Below are 27,364 nucleotides of genomic sequence, written 5' to 3' on the forward strand. Positions count from 1 at the left end.
TGCAGGGTCAGCCAATGATTGCAACACAGAAGCCGGCTGTATTGTTTTGGGAGATTCCAAAAGAGCTCAGAATGTGCGCGAGGCGTTCCTTTCCTGGAATGCTGGGACGGCCAATCCTCACTGGCCGACGAGAGTTTCTTTGAAGTTTTTTCTTCTTCTTCCTCCAGATGAGCAGGGCTGCTTCCCAATGGATGGCGATATTTTTAGTCCGGCCCTCAAGCTGAGCCAACCACAAGGGAAGAGAGGTGGGTAATAAATGGAGTTGCACGAAGAAGGGATTTGCCAAGTTCTAGATGCACGTTGGGGCAATGTTGCCACGTCTGCGAATTTGAGGGGTGGGAATGAAGGATGGTGAGATACGGAGGCAGGAAATAAACTTGACTCCCCCCCGCCGCCTGTCTCTCTAGCGCCGCCCTTTCCTACAGAAAGTGTTGAAAAATGTGCTAAGCTCCAGAGGTCGGTGAAGTTAAAATTCAAAAAGTGGAGTTGCTATGCAAAAACAAAAAGACAACCAGGCTCTGGACGGAGTGAGTTTTCTCGTTAAATTTTCGAATCTAACGTATCTTAAAAATACTTTAGCGTGACTTTTTGAAATACATCGTAGGCATCTCTCCGTGTTCAAATGCCCATGGTGCATTTATGATAAAGATACTTTTTTAAGCGCGTGGAGCTGTTTAAAATGGAAAGTGCCTTCTGGATTCTCCTTTGCTTTATGTGTGTGGCTCTGGGGGCTGGAGCTCTCATTCCAGAACCAGAAGTAAAAATCGAAGTGCTCCAAAAACCCTTCATTTGCAAGAGGAAGACCAAGCTGGGCGATATGCTGTTGGTACACTATGAAGGCTATTTGGAGCAAAATGGATCACTCTTTCATTCTACGTGAGTATCCATCCCCCAAGTTAGTAATAATGTGATATGATGGGAGAATGCATTAAGGCATCTATTGAATCGTTTCTCAAGAGGACCTGAGAAACTGGAATATACATTAAATCCCACTGGTAGGTTGTTGGGCCTGATGTGATAGATGCTGAAAAATAGCTGCTAAGTAGTAGACAACAACTGGGACAATCAGTCTGTTTGAGTTCAAACAGATGGAAGCAGGGATGGGTGAACTATAGCCTGGGTGCAAGGTATAGGATGTTTTGGGTAAGGATGGGTAGCTGATAAGATATTTAAGAATGACCAGATAAAATCTCCAGAGGACTAGATAAATTAGCGGTGAGTATGGGAGTAAGGTCCACACCAGGACCCCCTGCTGTGATGGGAGAAGGCAAAAATAACATGACCAAGACCATTCCTGAAGTTAAGCGATAACTGCCATTTCCTGCTGCAATTGTAGGTTGGTAGTTCTGAAACAGCTGGCACTTCACTGAGTTTTATGGTTCAGTAATAAAGCACATGTTGCAGTTTTCTTTTCTTGCAATCACTGACCCTAAAGCAAAAAGATCAATAGGCAGATGTTGTTGCTTCTGTACTGCTTTTCAACAAAAAATAAAGTTCTCAAATTGGCTTCCATAGCAAAATGAATGAGAAAAATGTTCTCTCTTCCAAAAGGGCTCACAGTATAAAAAGAAACACAAGCTAGACACCAGCAACAGCTGCTGGAAGGATGACATGCTGGAGTGCAACAGGAGCAGTTGCTCTCCCACTAAAAGAGAGCTACCACTTCAAAAGGTGTCTCTTTTCCCAGTTAGCTGTGGTAAACATACACTGTATGTCTGCCTAGGTGCTCAGCTTTGGAGTGCTAACTCCAAAACATTTTCCTCTTCACCAACAACTGAGAGAGAAAAGGAGTGCTTCATTAACTTCTCTGTGGACATAAAAATGATTTCTGCTGCTAAAGCCGATCACTCCAACTAGTGCTGCATGGCTTTTAGTCAGTATTGAAAACTCTGCACATGGCTCTGGATGCAGTCATCCACACACTTGTGTAGCTCCCAATCCAACAGGGGAGACATGCACACAATAAACTCTCTTTTAAGTGCAAATTGCCTGGCTGGCTTGAAGTGTCTATGCACTGCAGGTGCTCTAGAAGTTTCAATGAAAGGTGGTATATAAATTTAACAGTAAATAAATACATGTCTCAGTTTAGATGAACTGGTGGTGTTGTATCCAGTTTCTTCCATGTTTTGCTGTTTTGGAGTTTGTCCCAGTGGGGACCCTGTAGAGAGTGTAAGGGTGGAGTCAGAAAGGAAGAGGGAGGGGAAAGAGAAGGAGAAAATGGAGTTCTTTCTGAACAAACTTCTGGTTAAATCTATATAAGATCACTTTGTGTTTGTAAGCAATGTTCCCTGTAAGAGGGATTCCCAGATGTTATTGACTACAACTCCCATAATCCCCAGCCAAAGGCCATTGCATCTTGGGATTGTGGGAGTTGTAGTCAACATCATATGAGAATCCCTCTTACAGGGAACACTGTTTGTAAGGGAAGCAGTTATAAAACATTTTGAACCAGCTAAGCATGTGAACCTGCAAAGCTTGTGAATTTTCCTACAAATTCATTTCATTGCATTACTGGGCATATGTTCCTGAACTGCTTTCTACTATTGCTGCTGCTGATTGTTTCGCCAGCTTCCTGACCTGCAGAACCTCTGAAGGTACTTTTTCCTTATCAGTCCTGGAATCGGCTGTTCACTGGATGCCCACTGCAGCATGGCTCAGATCCCATCACACTTCTTTTCTTGTCCACCCCAGGAGAACCTGCTCTTCCCTGGAAACAAGGGAGATCCTATTTCTGCAATTACCTCCTCACCATACAGATCCCTCATTTTACTCCAGCAAAGCAGAAGGCTATATTGCTTCACTGCCTGGGCCCAGAAGCCACCTCCGTTCGTCACGCACGCACATGACGTGCACATAGGATGTGACTCGCGCATGTGACATGCATGTGCGCAGTGAGGCTTTTGAAGCCTTTTGACGAGGAACAGGGGTAGGGACGGCAGGAAGGAACCCTGCTGCCCCAAATGCTTACAAAGCGGGGTGTGCTGGGGGGGGGAAGCGGCAGGAGGGGTAAGTATACCCTCCCCTGCCCTTAAAGATCTACCCCCCCACCCAGCATCGAACTGGCCCCAGGTCCAGACCGGTCCAGAGGCCCTTAGAATGGGCCCTGGACTGGTCTGTGCACATCCCTATTTGAATGTGATTGCTGAACATTACAAGTCTAGATTGCAATTGCCTCATGAATCTTTTGATCAGTATCTCACAGCAATGTGTGCCTTAAGTGTAACCTGTGAGTTTGCCAATTTTGAAATGATCAGGGATCAGATTATTATGAATACAAACTGCTCCAAACTGTGTGGAAAGGCTGCTATTGGAGCAGAAACCTACCTTGGATAAAATTATTGAAATGGCTAGGAGGATAGAAAATGCTCTTCACTGTGCCAGATTGCTCTCTTTGGTTCCCCAAAACCAATCTCTTGAAATCCAGGCTGTTTAGTCTCAATCCTTCCAAACCCAATCTTCTCATATGGCACTGCCCTAGCAAGTGGCACCACAAGAAGGGAGGTGCTTCCACTTCTACTGATGTGGCTACTCTGCCCGGCCCACAAAGCTGATTTTGCTCACTGTCCTGCACAGAAGGTCACTTGCAACAGCTGCAAGAAAAAGGGACACTTCACTAAGGTTTGCAAGTCTGCTGTCCACTCCATTACTGATTCGCCAGATGAAAGGAATGAGGCAGATGAACCACTTCCTGACAGCATTTTAAATGTGACAGAATCAGATCCTGCTTCTCCACATTATAAAGTAAAACTTAATGGCCATGAAGTGTGGATGCTTGCTGATTCTGGTTCTCCATATGCTTTACAAGAAACTCCTTACTACATCCAGATCTGCACCTGCAGCCTTAGACAGCCAGCCATGGGGATATGGAGGTTCCCCTGGAAACAAAGGATGTACTGCAAAAAGGAGAATGTATGTGTCTCAAAAAGGGAGTCTCAGTGTTGGGCATTCATTACCCCAGAGGGTCTTTTTCACTACAAAATACTGCCCTTTGGATTAGTCTCTGCAGCTTCGGTATTTCAAAGAATAATGCATGCTATTTTTAGGACTACAGATGGCATCACTTTCAGGATTACATTTTAGTGTATGGCAAAACCACTGAGGAGCATGATGCTAAAGCGACAGAAGTCTTAAGAAAACTCTGACAACATGGACTTACTAACTCTGCCGAGAAATGTCAGTTTTGCACTCACTCGGTGATGTACTTGGGACATGCGATATATCAGAGTAGCGTACATCCCAAACAGACGTCGTGAAAGCTATTTGGGAAGCACCAGAGCCACACAACAAGGATGCACTTTGCTCATTTTTAGGACTCTGAGTATTACTCTAAATTTGTTAGACTGTTTACCTCAAAAGTTGCTCCATTGTAACTTTTTATTTAAAGAATGTAGCATTTAACTGGGTTGCATCCTATAAGGCTAGTTTTCAGACCATCAGATTAGCCATTGCTGAAAGCCCTGCTCTCACTTCTTTTGGCACCAACAGGCATGCTATTGTATTCACTGATGCTTCTGAGTATGTATGGTTTGGGTGCCATCTTGACGCAGTAAAAAGGGGACAGGGAAGTTACAGTTGCTTTTGCTTCCAGAGTGCTTACTGCATCAGAGAAAATGTATTCTTTCATTGGGAAAAAAAAGCTCTAGCACGTTTCTGGCAGCAAGGCACTTCAGGACTTAGTTGTGGGGAAGACAATTCACTTCATGGTCAGACCATAAACCCCAAAGAACAGCCAAATGGATCATCAAACTTAAGAATTTTGGTTTCCATGTGGAACATCTTCCAGGTCTTCAGAATACAACTGCAGATTGTTTATCTCGACTTTTACTTCCAGGCCAAGAGGAGATCCCAAAAGATGAGGATGAAGGAGTTGTAATTGTGCAGATAGTTTTATCCACTCATGGAGTGATGCTGTCTTCTGAATAGAAAATGGCCCTCAGTGTTGATCAAGTGCTTACTGAACTTAAACCTTACATGACAAATGGATGGTCACACAAAAGCAAGGTACCTGAACATATATGCACATTGTATGTGAGTTGTCTCGTCTCTTAATGAGCTGGTGCTGAGGACTGATCGTTTGGTGCCAACCTCCTTACAAGCAAAAGTGATCCAAATTGCCCATGAAGGTCACCTGGATGTGAGCTTGACTAAAAGGTGTATCAGAGAGTTTTTGGTGGCCAGGTATGGACAAACACATTGAAGATATAAGCAGGCACTGCATGGCTTATGCTGTATCTGGCAAGTCACAGAAGACACTTGACACCCCCTTGACTCCAGTAGAGTGTTTCAATGGTCCCTGGGAAAAACTTGCTCTGGATATAATGGGGCCTTTTGATAACCAGTGCCCCCATTTGTGTTAATGATGGTGGGTTACTATTTCATTTGCTGACAACATTACTACAAACAACGTGATCCAATTCATGGCTACAGTTGTTGCAAGAGGTCTTCCTAAAAAACTGGTGACTGACAGTGGGACACAGCTTGCCTCATTTGAAATGGAGCAATATTTGCATAACCTTGGGATAAAATACAAGACTATTTCCTTGTACCATCCTCAAGGGAACGGCTTAGTGGAAAGCATGAACAGATTAATGAAAAGTTCACAACTGGCTGCTATGCAACAACAAAGCAGGGAAGAGGTGATCTGTGAAACTTATTTACTTGACGAACTACTCATTCTACTGCAGGAAAATCCTCTTTTAAACCGCTGAGTCTGGTGGTAGCAAAGCTACCACCGACTTACAAAACGGCAACAACTGATAGGGTTTTCCATGCCCTCTCACTCTGAAGATGCAGAGATTCATAATCAGGTAAGGGAGAAGCAACAAACATACAAATTGTTTGTGGATCAGAAATTGGGTGCGTAATCAGACTTTGTTGGATTATGGCTGCTTTATAAAGTGAAAAACAGATGTTTCTGATATTCTAGACCAAAACACATAATCGAAATCCGAGGAGATTCTATCATATTATGGTAAGAAATGGACCAGTTTGAGACCTTCTAGCATCTATATTATGAGAAAAGTAGTTTTCTCCTGCTAACTTGGCAAAGAGGCACCTTTTAATGTGGTGATTCTCTTTATTTAGCAGGGGGAGAGTAACTGGCCCTATCCACCCCCAGCACAGTACCTCCAGTGACTGTTGCTGGTGTCTATCTTGTGTTTCATTTTAGATTGTGAGCCCTTTGGGGACAGGGATCCATCTTATTTATTGATTATTTCTCTTTGTAAACTGCCCTGAGCCATTTTTGGAAGGGCGGTATAGAAATTGAATAAATAAACAAATTAAATTAAAGAGAAGGGAGTCTGGTCTCAAGAGGAACTGGAGAGGACTCTGATCTTGCTTCCCGTTTTGACCTCGCAGAGGAGGCTGATGAAAATGATGGACAATCCTCTTTTCCAGAAAGAACATCACTAACAGCTCCTGTGCTAGAGAACCCAAGAGTTGGCAGAACTGTGTGTGACCGGAGACCACCTGAAGGACTTCAAGACTTTGTCACTGATTTTAAAATCTATTCAATTCTGGTTGTTGTAGAAAGGAGGGATGAGTTCTTTAGAAGTCTGTCCCAGTGGGAATCCTATAGAGAGTGTGTGGGTTGAGTCAGAAAGGAAAAGGGAGGAGAAAATGGAATTGTTTCTGAATAAACTCCTGGTTAAATCTATAGAAGATCACTTTGAGGCTGTTCTCACAGAAAGCCTAACCCAGGCTAGGGAAGCCCAGCCTAGGTTATGCTGTGTGTGAAAACCACTGGGATCAGGTCCTATACCAGTGGGGCAGCACCGCCTAGCCCAGCTGAACCTGGCTGTTAGTCGGGGTTAAAGGAGAAAGTGTGGCCACCCTTAACCCAGGCTTCGGGATTGTGTGTGTGTGTCCTTGGGCTGTATGCAGCCCAAGGAAAAACAGGGATGAGCACCTAAAGCACCAGTCTCCTGGAAGAATCCACCAATGTACCACGTGATGCATTGTGAGATACCTGGAGGCTGGGATGTCTTGTGGGATACCCGGAGGCTGGGACATGTCATCCCTGCCTTCTGGAACTCAATCAATTTAATTAACTTTAAATAGTCTGTGTTATATCATAAAATTGTTTTAATCATTTTATCCTGCTTTATACTTGTATTTTAATTTGTGCACCACCTAGGGATGCATATGTTAGGAGGTATATAAAAGATAGATAAATAAATGCTAATATAAATGCTAACATATAAATGCTAATATGATAAATAAATAAATAAATAAATAAATGCTACCAAAATTCAAATGTAGAATGGATGAACTATTACCTTAAGATAGTGAAATTATTAAAATCTGTCTTCCTACTGAAAGTGGCCAGATCAATATTTTTTAAAGAATACAAAAATGTATAGGGTTGTTACCTAGTTAAAGAAATCAAGGCTGATTAGTCTTGTGCTGAAATGGGTGGACCTATAATGGTGATCCAGGAAGGTGGTTGTTATGTTCTTGATATTCTTTTTCCACACTCTAGTGGAAATTTCCACTCTATAGTATAACTAAATGTTTGTCTGTTCCAGTTACAAGCATAACAATGGCCAGCCTACATGGTTTACTCTTGGTATAAAGGAAGTTATCCAAGGCTGGGATAAAGGTTTGGCCGAGATGTGTGTAGGAGAGAAACGCAAGCTAACTGTTCCTCCATCCCTGGGTTATGGAAAAGAAGGAAAAGGTAATAATTCTGGAAAACTCTCCAGGTTTAATATAACCTTAATTTTGTGATCATTTAACAAAAGCACTGAATACATTTTGACTGTAGTATAATTCAAATTAATGGTTTGCCCTAGTGTATTCAACATTCTTTACTTTCACAGATTTAAACTAATTTTACACTCCTTTAACTGCTTGTTATCATTGATGTCAATATGCCTAAGAAAACTTGAAGTGAAAAAGTTTGTGGTTTGTGATGCATCTGTGTGTGGTTTATGATATTAATATGTAAAAGCACACCTGTGAATAGATCTCTGGTTAAGAAGTGATCTGTACAGAAGGGGCTCATGTAACTATCTTTAGTATTATTGTTTTTCTTCATATTCTCCTTTTTAATTTTTCTTTTTTGTCCTAAGCAGAACTGGCCCAGTATTAAGAATACTTGGACATGCTACATGTCTTGCTGTGATTTAGTGATTTGCTTGCTGCAGCTTGCTGGCACCACATTAGGCAGAGAGTAGATAAGATGGTAGGGAGGAAATCAGTTTTGGCATACTGTATTATCAAGTCACCTAATGGCACATCAGGGAAGTAACTTGCCTAGGGAGCAAGAGGCTGATGGTTCGAATCCCCCCTGGTATGTTTCCCAGACTATGGGAAACACCTATATCGAGCAGTAGTGATATAGGAAGATGCTGAAAGGCATCATCTCATACTGCACGGGAGATGGCAATCCCCTCCAGTATTCTACCAAAGAAAACCACATGGCTCTGTGGTTGCCAGGAGTCGACACTGACTTGATGGTACAACTTTACTTTATTATCAAGTGAGCCACATGAAATTAGTACAAGAAGCAAGAACAATTCTTTTTAAAGGCTTTACATATAAGGTACAAAATGTAGTATGAGGAAAATATATTCCATTAATGTTAAATTTAATGCCTTATTGATTAGGCTAATGAGAAGCAACTAGCTTTCAGCTGCTTTCCATATCAAGCACAATTATATTCTGTTAGGTATATGGTTCCTTCAACACTTTTAAACTGGGCTAAGTCCTGTTTTTGCACTTAGCTCATCTGGAAATTTATTAGCACTTTCCAACAAATGGCTTAAGTCATAGTTCCTCAATGTGTGATGTGTGTACCCATGGGGATACATGAGACACAGGCAGAGATGATGGGGAGAGTGGGGGGAAAGCCCAGTGAGGAGGGTGGCAAGAAGGATACCTGTTTGTCTCTGCTGCTGGTTACTGCCTAGAACTAGTCTCTCACTCTCTCTTCCTGTCTCTTTCCCCTTCCTCCTCTCAAAATGATAGCAAAAATATTGGCACACTGCATAATGTGGACTGCTTTTATATTCCCCACCTTTGTGTGGCACTAGATTCAGTCCTCCTAGCATTGTCCAACATCACCTTTAGCCCGAATATATAAATTATGCACCCCTGGTGTGAAGAGTGGCAACTAAATAGGTGGCTACTCAAGGACGGGCCTTCTCCATTGCTGCCCTGAGGCTTTGGAATGCGCTCCCTAGTGAATTAAGTGCCTCCCCATCTCTGACATCCTTTAAGAAGTCCTTAAAGATGCATTTCTTCACCCAGGCTTTTAACTGATATTGTTTTGATTGTTTTGAATGTTGTTTTTAGAATATTGTTTTAAATTTTTAAATTGTGTTTTAAATTTCTTGCTTTTAAATTTGTGGTGTTTTGTGGTGATTTTGATTAATGTTTTACTTTTTAATCCTCTTGTAAACCACCCAGAGATGTAAGTTTTGGGCAGTGTAAAAATATGATATGATAGATAGATAAATAAATAAATAGGGCATTGGTCATATCACAGCTCTAAATACACTGCCCATCCTTGAACATATGGCACACATTACTGTAAACATGAAATCCACTGCAAAACTGAAGAGCTTCGTTTTTTCAGAAGTCAGGGGTACTTGCTATGCAAGAGGTTGAGACTCTGGCTTAAGTGAGCCTTTCTTCCATAGACTAGTTAAGATTATCCTAGCATAAGAGGGGTTAGCATGATTACCAGAAAGTCAGTAAGCCAAGAACCAGAGGTTCCCAGTGGTTATGCACTCGCTGTGGGCGTGTCATCTGAACTTGCCCAAGTCTGGTTTCCAAGCCCTCTGCCAGACTTTCCCCACAACTTCTGCAACCAGGATTTGAAGTTGTGCAGAGAATGTCAGGAGAAAGTAGGGCAGAGAGCTCTGGAACTGGACTTAAACAGGTTTGGATGTCCTGTTTGCTGTTTCAGAACTGATTTCCAGCAATCATGTGAACTCACTCCATAGTGTTGCTAAGGTCAAATGCTTCAGTGATTGGTGCACCTTTTCAACTAACAAAGTTTGCTGAAACCTTCACATTGGAAGTGCCCCCTCTCCATTTTTGTTACCTAACCAATGAATTATAAAGGAGAAATTGAATTATTTTGTCTCTTTCTTTAAGAACAAATTAGCCTGTGAATTTGAATCTCTGCTCATTGTCATACCCAGTGTCACGTGTGGTGCCACTGAGCATAAAATGATTATCCTTTATAAGGAGTTATACAACATGGGTCAATCTGGAGCAAAAAACTTGTTAACTTGTTAGGGCACATGCTATGTGAAGTGGCCTAGCCCCTTAACATAGTACCTTTCTCTGTGATTTTGGTTGGGCACTGTAACTAGTAGACCAAGTCACTAGAAGGTTATGTGGCTTTCTATGCTTTTGGCTGAAAACTGTACTGTGTTTGGCAGGAAAAATCCCACCTGAGAGCACATTGATCTTCAACATTGACCTTCTAGAAATCCGAAATGGACCAAGGTCTCATGAGTCCTTTCAAGAAATGGATCTTAATGATGACTGGAAGCTATCTAAAGAGGAAGTGAGTAGACTGTGTTATGCAATTGCTCTTTAGTGTGTCTAACAGGAAAAGGAAATTATCTCTTACTTCTCTTGAAGTTTTATACAAAGTTGGCACTCTTGAATAAAACATTCTGACTTGGGCACAGTGTTCCCTCTAACAGGGATTCACAGATGTTGTTGACTACAACTCCCATAATCCCCAGCCAAAGGCCATAGCAGCTGTGGATGCTGGGATTTGTAGTGAAAAACATCTAGGAATCCCTGTTAGAGGGAACACTGCTTGGGCAAGACCGGTATTGAGCAAGATCCCAATCTCCCTTTGCACTATCAGTGTCAGGGTTCCTTTATTTATTAGCCTACTTTCCAGTAAGCTTATGAGATCACCCAGCATTCTGTGTTTGTGTGTGTGTCCGTTCCATCAACTTTGCAATGCCTGGACCAATATGAAAGGCGTTGTGACGATGTCATCTAACCCAATTCAAGATGGTAGACACGTAAACTTTTGAGGCGCAAGTGCACTAACTTGTGGACAGTCCAACTGATTTGAATCAAATTTGTTATAGTTGTATGGATACATGGGGATGCCCCAATGGTGTAGTTTTTGATGATGTCATCCACTCCATTCCAAGATGGTGGACGCATGAACATTTGAGATGCAGGAGATCTAACGTGGACCTCAATTTGAACCAAATTTAGCCAAGTTGCAGAGACAGTGAAAGGAAAGTAGGCTGATTAGTTCTTACTAGAACAACTTTTTAATCATATTCTATACCGCTTGATATAAACGTCTCTCAGCAGTGTACAAATTAAAAACACAACAAATATTAAAACATTTAAAGTTCACAAAACTAATAAAACAAGATCACAAATAAGAATATACTACATTTTTAAATCTTCAGTTAAAAGCCTGAGAAAACAGGTACATCTTAGGGGTTTTCCTAAAAACAGAGAAAGGGATGCTCTTATTTCAGCAGGGAGCATATTCCAAGGCCCTGGGGCAGCCACAGAAATGGCTCTCGTCCCAAGTTGCACCCAAATGAGCTGGCGGTAACTGTAACCAGGCCTCTCCAGATGATCTTAGTAGGCAACAGGGTTCATGACAAATAAGGCTTTCAGACAGAGTGCCATACTCTCTAAAAGATAGTTTTCAATAATTATTTTGCAGTTTTAGCCTACTTATAAAGATACAGATTCAATTATATCTCCAACCTGCCTCTTCAGGTGGCAAGCAAAAGGGGTAGTGTTCTTTATATCACAAAACACTGCAGAAAAATTACCAACTCCAGTTGGCTAATAACATTTTGTAATTTATCTCTACATCTTTTATACTGATTGCATCATTTATTTATTTTTTTAGTATAAAACCTGGAATTTATAAAATCTGGGACAAGGTGCAGAATGCAGCAGCTTTTTTGTTTGTGACTGGAGAGCTATCAAAGTACAATAGCTAGTGTAGGCATGCTTGCAGATTACAAGCTTTTTGGAGACAATGAAAGATGCTGTCACTTCTGAAATGTATAACCTGTCCTCAACTTATTGGCTATAGTAGGCCACATTGCAGCCTTTCCATGTCTTCCTGGTTCACTCAAACTGTTTTAACTGCTTTATTATCTTGTTCCATAGGTAAAAGTGTATTTGAAGAATGAATTCCAGAAGCATGGGGCACCAGTCAATGACAGCCATCATGATTTTCTGGTTGAAGACATTTTTTCTAAAGAAGATGAGGACAATGATGGTTTTATCTCTGCAAGGGAGTTTGTTTATAAGCATGATGAGTTATAAAGCATTTTGAATTTTCAGCAAGAGAGAAAACAATGACTTGCAAAACTGACACTTTTCTAAATGCATTTTGAGCTGCCTTTTACTCATGGGGGAAAGTGTATTACATACTTCTCTACAAGAACAAGTCTTGAAATCTAATGCTGTTACTTTTTAACATAAGAGTAGAAGCACAAGATTTCTGTTAAAGTATTTTGATGGGAATTCTACATATTTATTTCTAAAACTATGAAGCATTTTCAGTAACATTGCTTAGCATTACATTCCAGTATTGTTTAAATGTGACTTTTTTTCTCAAAATAAATACCAGAACGGTGATATTGGCTTAAGTGGTTGGTCCTTTTTTGTTATCTGTAAATATGTTTGGCTGAAAACTGGCCCTATCCACCCCCAGCACAGTACCTCCAGTGACTTGCTGCTGTTGTCTATCTTATATTTCTTTTTAGATTGTGAGCCCTTTGGAGACAGGGATCCATCTTATTTATTTGTTGTTTCTCCGTGTAAACTACCCAGAACCATGTTTGGAAGGGCAATTTAGAAATCAAATGAATAAATGAAAAAACAAATAAATTAGCCAGTCATGCTAGAATATTTCATTAGTTTCTTATTATTTTTATAACTTAAACTAGAGTAAGCTTTTTCTTACAAGCTTAGTCCCAAGAAAACTTTGTATCCTTGCTTGTGAGTAGATTTTACCCTTAGGTGTGAATAGAACTTTCACGCTTAACCAGCTGACTATCAGCATTATGTGTGGGTAACATTACAGGTCAGTGTGTAAGCAGAGATGCACCCTTACTAGTAAACTACCAACTTATAGTCATTAATAGACCCACAACCTCACAAGTAATGTTTGCATCCTTTCTTAAAAGTAGATCTACTTATAAGGGTGAGGGCTCATTGTGAGCAAAGATACTCTGTTAATGGTACTGCTCATGGGGAATTGGCAAACATCCCTGACTGCTCTTGGATTCGTGTGGGGAACTAGCAAGTTTAGATGGAGCATCCCATTTCATAATAAATGTGTGCCAAGCTTTGGTCTTGAAAATAACTGACAGAGTTAGAAGTTCAAAAACAGAATTAGTTTTATTTTAGGGTTTAGCGGTACAGGAGAGAAAATATTGATTAATAGGCAACACAATGCTTAACTGATAAAACTAACAAATCAGTAGGACTAAGTTGAAGCTCACGAAGAGGCATTTTAGCTTGAGATCCGAATTAAGTCCACTCAAGGCTGACCAGAGAAATGGTCTTAGAGAACAGCTTTGGATTTTAAAGAAAGGAAGGAGGGGAGCAAGAGGTTTTGGAGCAGAGATTAATCATACCTAAGTCTATTTGGTGGGTGTGTGGACCCTTGTAGTTCAAACAGTGTTGAGAGACCTCTCTCCTCTGGGACAGGCAGGAATGGGGACCCATGTGCTAAACGACCAAGCAAAATCCAATGGGGATCTGATCTTAGGAAGCCAGTATCTTGCAGCCAAGCATGCTGTGCAGATTGGACTTGAGGAAAAAGGCCAATCTGGAGGTGACAAGCAAGACAGGAACAAGAGTCCAGGCAAAGCAAGATGGAATAGCCAATGCCCAAATGCATGAACATGGAACTGCTGAATCCAGGGAAGAGACAATGCTTAATTGTGTCTTGACTAGAAATAGACAGGATTTTGCCCTGAGGTGAAATGCTGACCACACTTTTCTGCTGAAAAGGTGGACAATAGGGGTAGACCAAATAATACATCTTTGTGTTTTTCAACTTTGCTAGGTGTGCTCAGTCAGCACAATAGGTGAATAGGTTTGAGAAACCTGTGTGGGGTGAAATGAATGGGTGCATCAGAGCTCATCTCATGTTTTTCAGAAACCCTTGGGAGTGACTAGGAATGTTCTAACAAGCTAGCTTCCTGAGCCAACCATTAACACGTTTGTTAGACAAGGAAATGACCTGTTAACTCTTAGCATACTCCTTCCTGGGGAGGTGACAAGCTTGAACTCATCCTATGCCAACATAGGGGAGAATACTTGGCTAGTTCTTGAGAAGTATAGTGCTGAATTAATTCGTGTCTCCTCTAGCTTCCCCACCTGAAGGGCAATCAGGGAGGTGAGAGAGGGATAGTCCTCCTGCACTCACAGATTAAACTTGACCGAGGGCCACCTTTTCCCTGGCTATATGCCAAGTGACATACCCCATGAGTTAGCTCATGCAAACCGAATTGTTTAAAACTCAACAATCCATCTTCTGAACTTGTCCATATTAAAAAGATGTCATCTAAATATCTTTTATAGATTTATAAATGTTCAACAAATATATTTAACGATGTACAACTGTTCAAAATATCCATAAATAAATGGGCCAGTTCAGGGGCAAATTTCTAACTCATCACCACTCCAGAAATCTTCCAATTATATTGATGTAAATGTTGAAAGAAATTATATTTTAACGCTATCTCTGTCAACTGCCTGAGAAATAACATAGGGGGGTCCAAAGATTTTCTTTTACTAAGTATGCATTCTATAATATCCAAAGCCGCCTCTTGTGAGATATTAATATAAAGAGATATAACAACTATAGTCACTACAGAATAATCAGAACTGGGCATCCTGAATTCCGACTTCAGCTAGGACAGTTCCCATGTGGTAACTCCTCAGTTTGCAGTAATTGCATGAAACAGAATAAATTTATAAACCCCTTGGCCCTCCTAAAAGAATATAAGTTAACAGATTTATTTGTCTAACATCCAAGGTGTAGCATATGTCATATGTCCTTGTCTCCTATTGTACCTTGGAATTATCACTAGACTGTAAAAACTAGAATTATTGAGCACAGGAGTTGCATTAGAAAGGGTAAGATCCAGACACCTCTAGTGAAACCCTTCTCCAAATACAATCATAAAGCAGAGGAAATATGCTTTTTCTGCATAGAGGACAGAAACAAGCATGGGAATAGGAGAACTGGATTTATACTTCAAAAACAAGGAGTCTGTGGGGTTTATGAAAATATAAACTGTCTTGCGGGTAGCTGAGGTTGGCCAGTATCTAATACTATTTTTCTATTAGTAGTGTTTTATATCACTGTTTTCATTGCATACATATTAATCTGTAGATTTATCAGTTATGTTACTTTTTTCAGGATTAGGAATCCGAACCCTGTAAGTTTGTATATTTGTTCTACAGGTAAAAGGTAAAGTGTGCCTTTGAGTCTGTTTTGGCTCCTGGCGACCACAGAGTCCTGTGGTTGTCTTTGGTAAACTACAGGAGAGGGTTACCATTGTCTCCTCCCATGCAGTATGAGATGATGCCTTTTATAATGAAACACGTAGCTTCTGCTACGACTGTGTGGTAATTACCGGACTGCAGATACACCAAACTGTGGTCTGTGATTAATGGGGTTCTCCTGTATCTAGATTCTTTGGATATGATTTTATTGTAGACTATCTATAAAAAGTTGAAGTCTGCATAATGTGCCACTGAGAAGACCCGTGAGTGTTTAAATGTAAATGGCCGATAGAAACCACAAAAGAACTGGTATCTGAAAATTGGAATCATACACTAAATCTTCTCTACATATGAGGACTACATCACACAGTTGTACCTTGAACAACTGGATTATTGGACATCTAAGGATTGTGAAATATTTTACTATTTGAGTTCTACAAGAACTGTGAAAGACTTTCACTAAGGTTTCATTTTAAAGTTTTGCATAAGAAAGTAATTGTGGAACAATTCCATGTCATTTTAGAATCTTGCTGTAATATTCTTCTATATTCAAAGTATTAAAAAATTAAAAAAATAAAATTTTAAATTTAAAAAAAAAATTAAAAATTTCTTTAGGTTGTGATTTAGTGAGCCTCCCTAGTTTGTCTCAGACAGAAATACATCATATGGGAAACTGCACTTATTAAATTTATTTCAGGATGCATGCATTCCCAGCCCAATCTTGAGCTGAAAGACCAAGGCTAGCATCCTGTATTCCATGACCCCTTGGTTCCATTGCTCACCATCTTTTTCCTCCTTTTTGTGTACTTAATTATGTATATACTGTAGTCTGTCAAATGAGGATAACACTAGGTATGTTTGTCAAAATGAGTTCTGGTATACGAAAGCTTATGCTACAAGTTCATTGATTCCTTGCATGTAAATCGTACCATTCTTCCAAGGAACTCAGGGCGACATACATAGATGAGAGTTATGCCCTCTTATCCTTTCAACAAACCTTTTGAGGTATCTTAGGCTGAAAGAGTGCGTGGCCCAGGATCATCAAGTGGGCTTCATGGGTGCTGAAAAGGGGATTTGAGTCTCCCAGTACACGTTTCTAACCACTGCGCCGATCACCCAGTATCAGCGGGATGCCTTAAAGCTCTTTGTTCATCGGGTGATGGTCTTCTAGTCGGGATGAATATATGATTTGTGGTGGTCCATATCATAACTCATGTGTGTGTGGGGGGGGGGGAGGGGTGTCACAGGGCTTTAAATCTCAGATCCTTATCCAGGCAGCAGCTGCTCTTGCCTCTTATTTAAAAGCCCCTGCTCCTTTAATCCTAGACCGGCGGCCACTTAGCGGTAGCGCACTCTGTTCATGATCAGAGACTCTTCTCGTTCCACTGCAGAGCTCTGGCTGCAGTTATCCTGAGCCTTTTCGGTACTTGCACCTCCCAATGGCTCCTGCTGCAGCAGCCGATGCCCTCGGCCAGCTTGCAAAAAGCCCCAGTCCCTTTTCGCAGCCTGTCGCTCTCTGAACCTCCCTTTGGAAGCGTCTCTCAGACCAGAAGAGCCACCCCTCCCCCCGCCCGGCAGCTCCTCCTGCGGCAACCCCGCTAGGCTGCGTCCTGCGCAGAGGGAGGCAGCGACAGCGGCGCGCCGAGCCGAGCCGTTAGGAGGCAGGCAGAGCAGCCTGCCGGCTGCCTCCCACCAGCCAAAGCTCCGTCCTGCTGCTGGGAGGCTGCTCACGTGAGCCAGCCGGAGCCCAGCTGTTACCTGGAGACAGGCCGTCGCCTTCGCTGCTTTGCATTTGCAGCAGCCGTCCGGAAATTCCGAGGGGAGCGCAGCTCGAGGAGCGACCCGCAAGGTGAGCTACCCAAAGGGCGGGTGGGCTTCTGTTTGGGTACCTCACTTATCCCCCCTACTCAGAGTCGCTCTGCGTTTTGCCTTTTGCAAAAGGAGTGCACCCCTGGAGAGGGATGTCCATACAGGCTACAGGGGCGACCGACGACGACGCCTCCCACCACCCCGGCTAAAAGCAGCCTTGTCAAGGGCATGTGGGAAACGGCACCGTCTCTCTGCGTGTTGACCTTACGACCCTCGCGGGTCATTTTCAGGGGGCTGAAATGTAGGGCTGTAGTAGGTCTCGACCCCCACCTCTCCCGTAGATAAGTCGCTGTGTTGGCCGCCCTCCCCCTCTCTGGTCGATAGAGTCATGGGAAATCCTAGGAAACTAGAGGTGGCCTCTTGCCCCCCTTTTGGTAACTTCGGGAGACATCTGGAATCTGGGGGGGAGAGCAGTCGCTCGAGCTCTTTCACACACCCATGCGCCTCACTTGATGACTCATCACTGGCTGACTGGCCGCTGAATGTGTGAATGGCTTCCAGCGACAACTGGTAAAGTGATATAAAAGCTCTGGCTGCAGGTTTGGAGTCCACAATGGCCGTTTGGCACATGCGAGGTTTCTGCTTGATGCCCTCAAGTGCTGAGCAGCACGCCCCCCTGTGGGAGCCCCCCCCCCCGCCCACATCAACTTATGTTTCTCTGTTGGATGTGTGTGGGAAGTGTGACAGATTCTCATTTACTCTTGCTATGGATACCCTAAAAGCTCGTGCATTTGACATTCTTGAAAATTGTTTCATTCTCAAGTCACTTTCCATTTCCTTAGATCAGGTATCCGGATGCTATAAATCACCCCAGCTCTCTGCGTGTATAATTTGAGATCACTGATGGGCATATACATTTGGTAACTGATTCTGCTTGTATCTTCATATATCCTAAATGCAGGAATGCTAGCTGAAGTAGACATAACTGCCCTTTCAGAGCAGTTCCAGAGCAGTTTTGACTGAATAATCCCAGTATATTCATTTGGGATGACCTTCTCAGCCCATTATCAATATCCTTAGATCAGTTCTGTCTGTTTCTCTAATATAGTTTTCATTTGTGGCAACTGCTTTAACAGGTGATATCTAGCTAGTGTGTAGCATAATATGGCTACCCACTATATATAGTCTAGCCTTTGTGTTTGGTCTGACTCATTTAAAGCACCTCTTTAGAATTGTGTCTCATTGTGTCTAGTTCCTTTCTAATAAAACTGGGCAAACTGCAAGTAAAAAATGTGGGATTTTATGGCACACTATTTTATAGCACTCTGTCGAATCTGGGATCCTATAGCACTAGAAAATGCTAGATTTTCTTTTCTTTTGTGAACATTAAATCATAATCTGAAATAAAAAATAGCATTGCTTGCTTGCTTTTTTTTACACGCAGTCAAAACAGCTGTTAAGAATGACTTGTGACATTAATTCAACAGTTCTGCAAGAATACATTATTTTGCTTGCTTTGTTCACTGTTTGATCTTGCTTAATTGGAGTTTTACTTTGAGATTACAATCTCAGAGTGACATTATGGATTTGAAGACTGATATCCATATTCTTTGTATGGGAACTGAAACAATCCATATCTGCTTTTCTGTGGTTCATAAAAGCCGACTCTGCTTTTGTGCTTCTGTTTCTGTAAAACACGTGTAGCTGCTCTGTTTAGTCATTACATTGTAGTAAGTTTCCAGACTGATCAATGAGCTGCTTAAGCAATACAACCAATGATCAACTGCGATGGTAATTATTTGTGGAGTTTAGACACTCTTCTCTTTTGAGTTAGATGCCATAGTTTTTGTTTGTGTACATGTATAAAATGTTTCAGATCCTTAACCTCTCTATCTGTGTGTGAGTCCCCGGATTTCTGGCCATGATGCTCACCTTGGAAGGGGTCATAGGTCATTGGTGGAACACATGGTTTATAAGTATTTAATTCCTGGACCAATTCCTAACATCTCTGGTTAAACTATTCTTGGTGGTTGGGCTGGAGAAGACGCACTGAAATGTGTTGACAGAGAGGGTTGCTGTGTACTTTACATTTTCATCAGGGTTTAAATATATCTGTATCTATTAAGAATGTCTTTCTAAATATATCCAAAACTTGGTTTGTGTTTTTTTTGTTTTGTTTTGCAGGAACAGTATATTTGTAGCATATAAATATATTGAGATAAATTGTTCACTCCTGATACCTTTTCTGTTCTGTAATTTTAAAGCTCCATATAGATATTACAGCCAGGGTTGATTTGATTTAATCATGATTTAAATTGCTTCACAGAAGGGCTTGATTTTTATGATCTAAATCACTAGTCAGAAAGACTTTATTTAATCATCATTTTCTAGTAAAACTACATTCTTCTCTAATATAACCTTAATACATATTCAGAGATAGATGTAGGTTTCATTTTTAGAAGTTAGGTACACACTATATTAGGTATACACTCCTCATAATTTTTAATTAGGGCAACCAGGCCTTACCTTTATTTTTTGCACTTTTTGCACTTCCCAAATAGGGTCATTTTTACAGCCTTCTGCCATGATAGATGTTTCCCTTCTACAATGGAGGATATGCTCCAAAAATGTTTCCTCAGGATTGCATGAATATGTTTTGTTCACTTTTGTTTTTACTTTCTATTCCCCTCCCCTATCTCTTGCATGTATATTCAGACTCCTCCTTGCGCAGGTCTACTCCATCCTCCAAAATCCTCTCTTCATTTATTGACTACCTTTGCCTTGGCACTTTTAGAGAAAGGGTCAAGGGCTTGACTGGGTGTGAGTGTGCTGCATGCACACCACCTGCAAAATAGGATTTCTCAGGTCTGTTATCTCTTGTCCCTATATACTGCTCTTAACATGCTAATAGAATATAATTAGAAGTCATGATTAATATTCATGATGATATATTTGACCTAGGTTCTTCTTTAATGATTTAAAAAAATCATTAAAATTGATCAAATCCAATTTAAATTAAGGAAAACCTATCTATGTTTTTAAAAATGTGATTTAAAGAAAAACTAGGTTTTTTATTTTAAAAAAACTTCAATCTTATCAACCCTGATTACAGCAGTGGGAAATTTAAAACAGGTGAATATCCTATGGCATATGTTACAGTATTTTCATGACATTACTTTATTAATGTCACATTAAAGGCAATCTGTTTAAAGGTGACAGAGCTACTGTTTATATTCTGGTAGAGATACTTGCTAGGATTTTGGAGAATTGACGGTAGTTATTTACCTAGAAAATAACGATCAGTCACTAAGTATTTCCAAGCAGAAGGGTGGAGTATGAGAAATAAAGTCCAAACCATTTGCTACCATAGAATTTTATATCCCCCTTGAATTCGGACATAATTGAAACTACAGAATTATTCAGTTGCCCAGTAACAATTGTTTAGCAGTCCAGATGTAGCACTTTAACAGCTTTGTTTAAAGAAAGATTTTGTACTATGCTGGAAAATGCAGTTCCACATAATAGCATTTCTTTACTACTACATATAATTGCAGACTACTGAAATGTAATGGGGTGACCTTTCATATTTATTTGGTGCTAAAATAAACCTGTGACACTCAACTATCTTCCAGATATTTGTTCTGTATGCTTAAAACACACACCTACACACACACCCCTAACCTTGTTTGGTGGTCAGGAGTGTGTCTAATGTGGCGCAGAATGTTTAAGTTAGCTGCTGTTTTGTGGTACAAATTGCTGCTTAAATCAGCAGTTGTGCACCACCAGACAACAGCTAACTTTAAAATGTAACTTATTTATAAGTTACAAAATCTAATCAGCTCCTACTCTTCTGTAGATCTTGTAGGTACAGTACAACTCTGCAGTGATATATTGTTGCGTGAAGTGGCAATTACCTTTGTGAAATAAATTAGCTGCTCTTGCTGCCTTGAGGGATTGTATTATTACTAACATAACTGGAATACCAATTTTGAAATAAATTAACAATAAATCTGTCCTCTTTCTTTCAATTCTTTCTTTGAATTATAGTCTGCTTCATCTCAAAAGCAATAATGTGGGTAACAATGATACAATGACCTGGTGTTGAAATTATAATACCTTGCTATCCCTTGCCTCCAAAGCCATGCCCTTCCCAGCTAAAAATGTTTAAAGACTTCCATTTGGGATTTTGTTTAAGACTAGGAGAACTGCATTGAATAGCTGAAGAGCAGCCTCATTTCTGTTTACTAAATTGTAATGTTAAGGGAACTTGAGAGGGAATTTCTGATCAGTCTTGGAAAGAATGATGAAACCCAGAACTGGATGTAGTCTCTCACATGACTTCTGAACATAAGAACAGACCTGCTGGATCAGGCCCAAGGCCCATCTAGTCCAGCATCCTGTTTCACACAGTCCATCAGATTATTCTGGAAGCCTACAGGCAGGAGGTGAGGTCATGCCCTCTCTCCTGCTGTTACTCCGCTGCAACTGGTACTCAGAGGCATCCTGCCTTTGAGGCTGGAGGTGGCCTATAGCCCTCTGACTAGTAGCCGTTGATAGACCTCTCCTCCATGATGTTATCCAAACCCCTCTTAAAGCCCTCCAGGTTGTTGGCTGTCACCACATCTTGTGGCAGAGAATTCCACATGTGTTGTGTGAAAAAGTACTTCCGTTTGTTGGTCCTTAATTTCCTGGCAATCAATTTCATGGGATGACCCCTGGTTCTAGTGTTATGTGAGAGGGAGAAGAATTTCTCTCTATCCACTTTCTCCACACCATGCATGATTTTATAGACCTCTATCATGTCTCCCCGCAGTCATCTTTTTTTCTAAACTAAATAGCTCCAGGTGTTATAGCCTTGCCTCATAAGGATGGTGCTCTAGGCCCCTGATCATATTGGTTGCCTTCTTCTGCACCTTTTCCAGTTCTACAATGTCCTTTTTTAGATGTGGTGACCAGAATTGTACGCATTGCTCCAGGTGTGGCAGCACCATAGTTTTGTATAAGGGCATTATAATATTAGCAGTTTCTTTTTCAGTCCCCTTCCTAGCATGGAATTGGCATTTTTCACAGCTGCCACACATTGAGTTGACCCTTTCAACAAGCTGTCCACCACGGCCCCAAGATACCTCTTCTGGTCAGTCACCGACAGCTCAGATCCCATCAACGTATACTTGAAGTTGGGGTTTTTCGTCCCAATGTGCATCACTTTACACTTGCCAACATTGGACTGCATTTGCCATTTTGTCAAAGTGCCAAACTCTGAAGAGGGCTCTATTTCCTTAGCTCCTTCCTTCTGGTCATCCTCTTGTAACATCTGGGCTACAAGATAAGATGGTGTGTATGGCAGAGCAGCTAAACAATGGGAAAGGCCTATTTAACTTCAAATATAAGTATTTGATACTGTGGAAGAGATGCCCTTAGACTAAACTGTGGAGTCAATAGCATGTTATGAAATGATTTTAGAATATTGATTGGGAAACCCACCAATATAAGAATGCAGTTTAAATATTTATATTTAATAAATCCAGTCACACTATTGATATGTGTTTTGCTTGAAGGAGAATGCAAGAAGCAGCAGAGCTACCTGATATATTATGTCATGTATATTCTCCTTGCAGCAAAAATGCTCCCACCTGTCTGTTTATGTTCCTGTAATGGAAGAAAAAATGGCTCTTAAACAAATTGTTTGCTGCAAAGGTTATGCTATTTCAATGGACACTGTTCAAGAAACATTAAAGATGCTGATAAAAATGCTTCTTTTTATTAAAAAGCTGTTTGTATTTCATGAGAGTCTTAACCAAACTGGTTAGGTGTGTTTTAAAGTGTGATTGAAATTTTCCCAGTATGTGACTAGTAATAAGGAGGATCTTGAGATAGTTTAATAGGGACTATTATTTAATAAATCAGAAAGGCAAGTGAAAGAGTGGAAAGACCATCCACTCCTTCGATTTAGTAAACAATCACTAAAAACTGCAAAGTAAGCATGGTTGTTCTCATACTTATTGGGCTTTCTGTAGGCTGTTTCCTAGTGACTGTCTTTGCACCCAAAGCAAACGGCTCTAGCCATCTGAAACAAAAGGCAATTGAGAGCAAACCCCCTCTCTTTCTCCTCTACTTTCTATCTCATTGTTTCAGATGCATTACAAAGTAGTGACCTATTTCCAGTTCTGTAAATGTGTGCTAGTTTTACAAACCTTGCACTTGCTTTATTGTAAAACAATGAAATTGTTCTAAATTGTTTTAAGGTTTTCATTTTTAATCAGTTTTGTGTTTCTGTAAACTGCCCAGAGTCAGAAGTTTGGGGTGGTCTACAAATTTTAAAAATAAATAAATGGAAGCAGATTAAGCAGAATAAAAGTTGTTATAATTGTGAACTGGACATTTAATATGATTACAAAGATATATTAGCTGTTTTAATGGCAGCACAGGGTGGGATGCTTACCACCTATAGTTCAAGGTAAAGTGTGCTGTCGAGTCGATTTCAACTCCTGGCGCCCACAGAGCTCTGTGGTTTTCTTTGGTAGAATACAGAAGAGGTTTACCATTGCCTCCTCCCACGCAGTATGAGATGATGCCTTTCAGCATCTTCCTATATTGCCGCTGCCCAATATAGCACCAGCAGGGATTCAAACTGGCAACCTTCTGCTTGTTAGTCAAGCATTTCCACACTGCACCACTTAGGGTGGTACCACCTATTGTACTCTTACATTATTGTTTGCCTGTTGGAAGCCACAGTGGCATTTCCCAGAAAGGCAACCCCCAGTCTACATTATCTTTTGGAGACTCCCAAGATTTTGAGGACAGCCCTGTGTAGCATTTTCTTAACGTTGCCAGCAGCTGTTAATATACATGTTAAAATAAAGCTATTTACTCTACAGTATATACCAGCCTCCTGAAAATTTGTATGGTGAGGTGTTATAGCTATTCAGTCTTGCTTTATGGAATGGAAACTTGGGCACCTAAAAACCAGAACATAAACAAACTAGAACCTATTGAGCTCTGGATATATAGATGTATATTATGGATATTATGGGTAGATAGACTTACCAATGAGGAAGTTTTGAGAAGAATGGCAAAAGAGAGAGAGCTAATTAACATCATTAAGAGCAGAAAATTTGAATATCTTGGCTATGTTATTAGAGGAGAAAAATATTCCTTACTGCAGTTAATCATGCAGGGAAAGATTAAAGGAAGTGTCAGAAGACGAAAAACATCCTGGCTGAAAAATTTATGGAAATGGTTTGGATGGTTACAACCTTTGTTGTTGAGAGCAGTGGCATCCAAAGTCAGAATAGTCTTAATAATAGCTAGCCTCCGGTAGGAGAGAGCACCTGAAGAAGAAACCAGCCTATACTAAACGTATTGGAATAGTAACCAGAAAGACATTAACTGAACAAACAGCCACAAAAAATAGCACTATACAGTCAAATTCTCTTGAGATTAATTTTCATCAAGAAGCATTTGACAGTGAGAAATTACTTGCAGGTTGACACTTCAGAAGTCATAAGGGAATTAGAGATTGCTTTCTGACCATTGTCTTGTCTGGTAAGATCTACATCAAACCAACCTTCCCCAATTTTGTCTTGGAACTAATTAACTACACATGAATAAAACATTAAACACAAACATAGACAGAACTGCTTCAGTCTCCTTATTTTATGAATTAATGCTTTTCAATACTGGGGTCAATAATCTTAAGCAACATATTCTATCAGGCTTTTAAAAAGTGGATTTCTGTGATGCCCATTGCAGACAACAAGCAGTTTACCGCATATGAAACACACAAAATATTTGACCTAAATGTTCAGGTTAGGACCTGCTACAGTATTCTAGATGTGATACTAACTACAGAAATAATAATTCTAATAGTGAATTTTCAAGTCCTCACCATGTGAGTTGCAGCCATACCAGATAAGGAACATAAGAAGCTGCCTTATACTGAGTCAGACCATTGGTTTAGCTAGCTCAGTATTGTCTTCACAGACTGGCAGCAGCTTCTCCAAGGTTGCAGGCAGGGATCTCTCTCAGCCCTATCTTGGAGATGTCAGGGAGGGAACTTGGAACTTTCGGCTCTTCCCAGAGTGGCTCCATCCCTTGAGGGGAATATCTTAAGGTGTTCACACTTTTAGTCTCCCATTCATATGCAACCAGGGTGGATCTTGCTTAGTTAAGGGGACAAGTCATGCTTGCTACCACAAAACCAGCTCTCCAGATGTGAACTGGAGACTGTGAAACTCTCTACATAGTGGTCCCAACTCACGGGGAGTTCTATTAAATGGCACAGCAAGGGCACAGACTTTTCATAAAATTATTTTTTCCACATACCACTTAAATATAAATATGTACTGGATAAATGAAGTGATTAATGATGACCTTGTTTGTGAAGGCAAAAAATATGCTGTCAAAAGCTCCGTTCAGACATCATACCAAATCATGTGTATGAGCACTAACCATAGTTTAGAAACTGAGCCAAGAATTGAGCTTGCAAATGTAAAGGCAAGTCATTATCAGGAGTTGTGTGTCTGCTTTAATTTTCCTTTTGTTCAGTACATGTGGTCCACCCACTTCCAGAGGCAGAGCACTGACCATAACTATGTTTTGCCATTCTGCACATTCTGCCAAACTGATTTGCAAACTTCAAGTCATGAGAGGGTTAGCCTGCTTGGGTGCAAGCTACCAGACAGTGGATTTTGGATGGTTCTGCATGGACTGCTTCAGGGTCACCCCTTGTGACATCCTCCCTGGTTATGGTGGCACAGAGCCCCCTGGCATCCTTTGCTGTCCCCCACTAGCAAATGTGGAATTCTCCCTCCCTTCCTGTACTGAGAGCAGGATTCTATCCCACCACCCTCAGGTCCCCAGACCACCCAAAAATCCATGCATGTGGGGCAACTTGCAGTGGGGGGGGAGGGGCTGCCATTGCACTGTCAGATATTCCCCTCGGGAAATGGAGCCGCTCTGGGAAGAGCAGAAGAAGTGCAGAAGAAGTGCAGGCATTGCAGGACATTCAAAGGGCTCAGAATGCCCTTTCCCTTCTGTGTGTGGGCGGAGCACTCTGAAAATGCACAATTGTGCTCAGCATTGTGAGGATAGCTGGTCTTGTGGTAGCAAGCATGACTTGTCCCCTTTGCTAAGCAGGTACCACCCTGGTTGCATATGAATGGGAGACTAGAAGTGTGAGCACTGTCAGATATTCCCCTCAGGAAATGGAGCCACTCTGGGAAGAGCAGATGGTTTCAAGTTCCCTCCTTGGCTTCTCCAAGATAGGGCTGAGAGAGATTCCTGTAGGATTAAGTGACATCTGGTTTCACCCTGGTGTCTCAGGTTGAGGCTATGGCCAGGAGCAGTTTTACAAGCTTTGGCTGATACGTCAGCTCCACCTCTTCCTTGAAGAAAATTACCTCAAAACAGTGGTGCATCAGCAGGTAATCTCCAGGCTAGACTACTGCAATGCACTCTATGTAGGACTGCCTTTGTACATAGTTTGGAGACTTCAGTTAGTTCAAAATGTGGCAGCCGGATTGGAGAGGAGAGCTGGTCTTGTGGAAGCAAGCATGACTTGTCTCCTTAGCTAAGCAGGCTCCACCCTGGTTGCATATGAATGGGAGAGTAGAAGTGTGAGCACTGGAAGATCTTCCCCTCATGAGATGGAGCCGCTCTGGGAAGAGCAGAAGGTTTCAAGTTCCCTCCCTGGCTTCTCCAAGCAAGGGCTGAGAGAGATTCCTGTCTGCAACCTTGGAAAAGCTGCTGCCAGTCTGTGAAGATAATACTGAGCCAGATAGACCCATGGTCTGACTCAGTATATGGCAGCATCCTATGTTCCTATGGCCCCTTTGAGATTTTGTGGCCAATCGCGGCTGACCTGCTGATGCAATGATGCTTTGTCCACAGTCTGGTCATGGAGCTGGCTGGGATTGGCCTTGGATGCCGAGCAGCAAGTAGGGGTTCCCCTCTCCTGCAACTGGAGTTTGGTGGGCCGTGGTTTGGTGAACATCTGCAGTGCAATTTGGAGTTCCAAATTGAAACATTGGCTACCTTTTAACTGCGGTTATCCATTATGTCTGAT

General features: G+C 41.3%; 2 protein-coding genes across 4 annotated transcripts in view; both read left to right on the forward strand.

The window, feature by feature from the left end:
• Window positions 1-251: 251 nt before the first annotated feature.
• FKBP14 (FKBP prolyl isomerase 14) lies at window positions 252-12,603 on the forward strand. Its single transcript, XM_053266579.1, has 4 exons — window positions 252-876; window positions 7,530-7,681; window positions 10,398-10,525; window positions 12,130-12,603. Exons 1-4 carry the CDS (start codon window positions 680-682, stop codon window positions 12,286-12,288), a joined length of 636 nt encoding a protein of 211 aa, XP_053122554.1. The 5' UTR covers window positions 252-679; the 3' UTR covers window positions 12,289-12,603.
• A 4,494-nt stretch (window positions 12,604-17,097) lies between these two features.
• The window catches only part of SCRN1 (secernin 1), a 45,853-nt gene continuing 35,586 nt past the window's right edge, over window positions 17,098-27,364 (forward strand). For all 3 annotated transcript variants that reach the window (XR_008310083.1, XM_053263319.1, XM_053263318.1), the window contains exon 1: window positions 17,098-17,338. The gene's annotated coding sequence lies outside the window, so the exon portion shown is untranslated. The remainder of the gene's footprint in view (window positions 17,339-27,364) is intronic.

This window comes from Hemicordylus capensis, chromosome 6 (assembly GCF_027244095.1).
Source record: "Hemicordylus capensis ecotype Gifberg chromosome 6, rHemCap1.1.pri, whole genome shotgun sequence".
Classification (NCBI taxonomy): domain Eukaryota; kingdom Metazoa; phylum Chordata; class Lepidosauria; order Squamata; family Cordylidae; genus Hemicordylus; species Hemicordylus capensis.

What these genes read in the sequence shown, in the direction of transcription:
- FKBP14 (XM_053266579.1), top strand. Translation starts at nt 680, where the DNA reads ATGGAAAGTGCCTTCTGGATTCTCCTTTGCTTTATGTGTGTGGCTCTG. An exon ending in TTATGGAAAAGAAGGAAAAG is followed by an intron (nt 7,682 to 10,397) that starts GTAATAATTCTG and finishes TGTGTTTGGCAG; the next exon opens with GAAAAATCCCACCTGAGAGC. An exon ending in GGAAGCTATCTAAAGAGGAA is followed by an intron (nt 10,526 to 12,129) that starts GTGAGTAGACTG and finishes CTTGTTCCATAG; the next exon opens with GTAAAAGTGTATTTGAAGAA.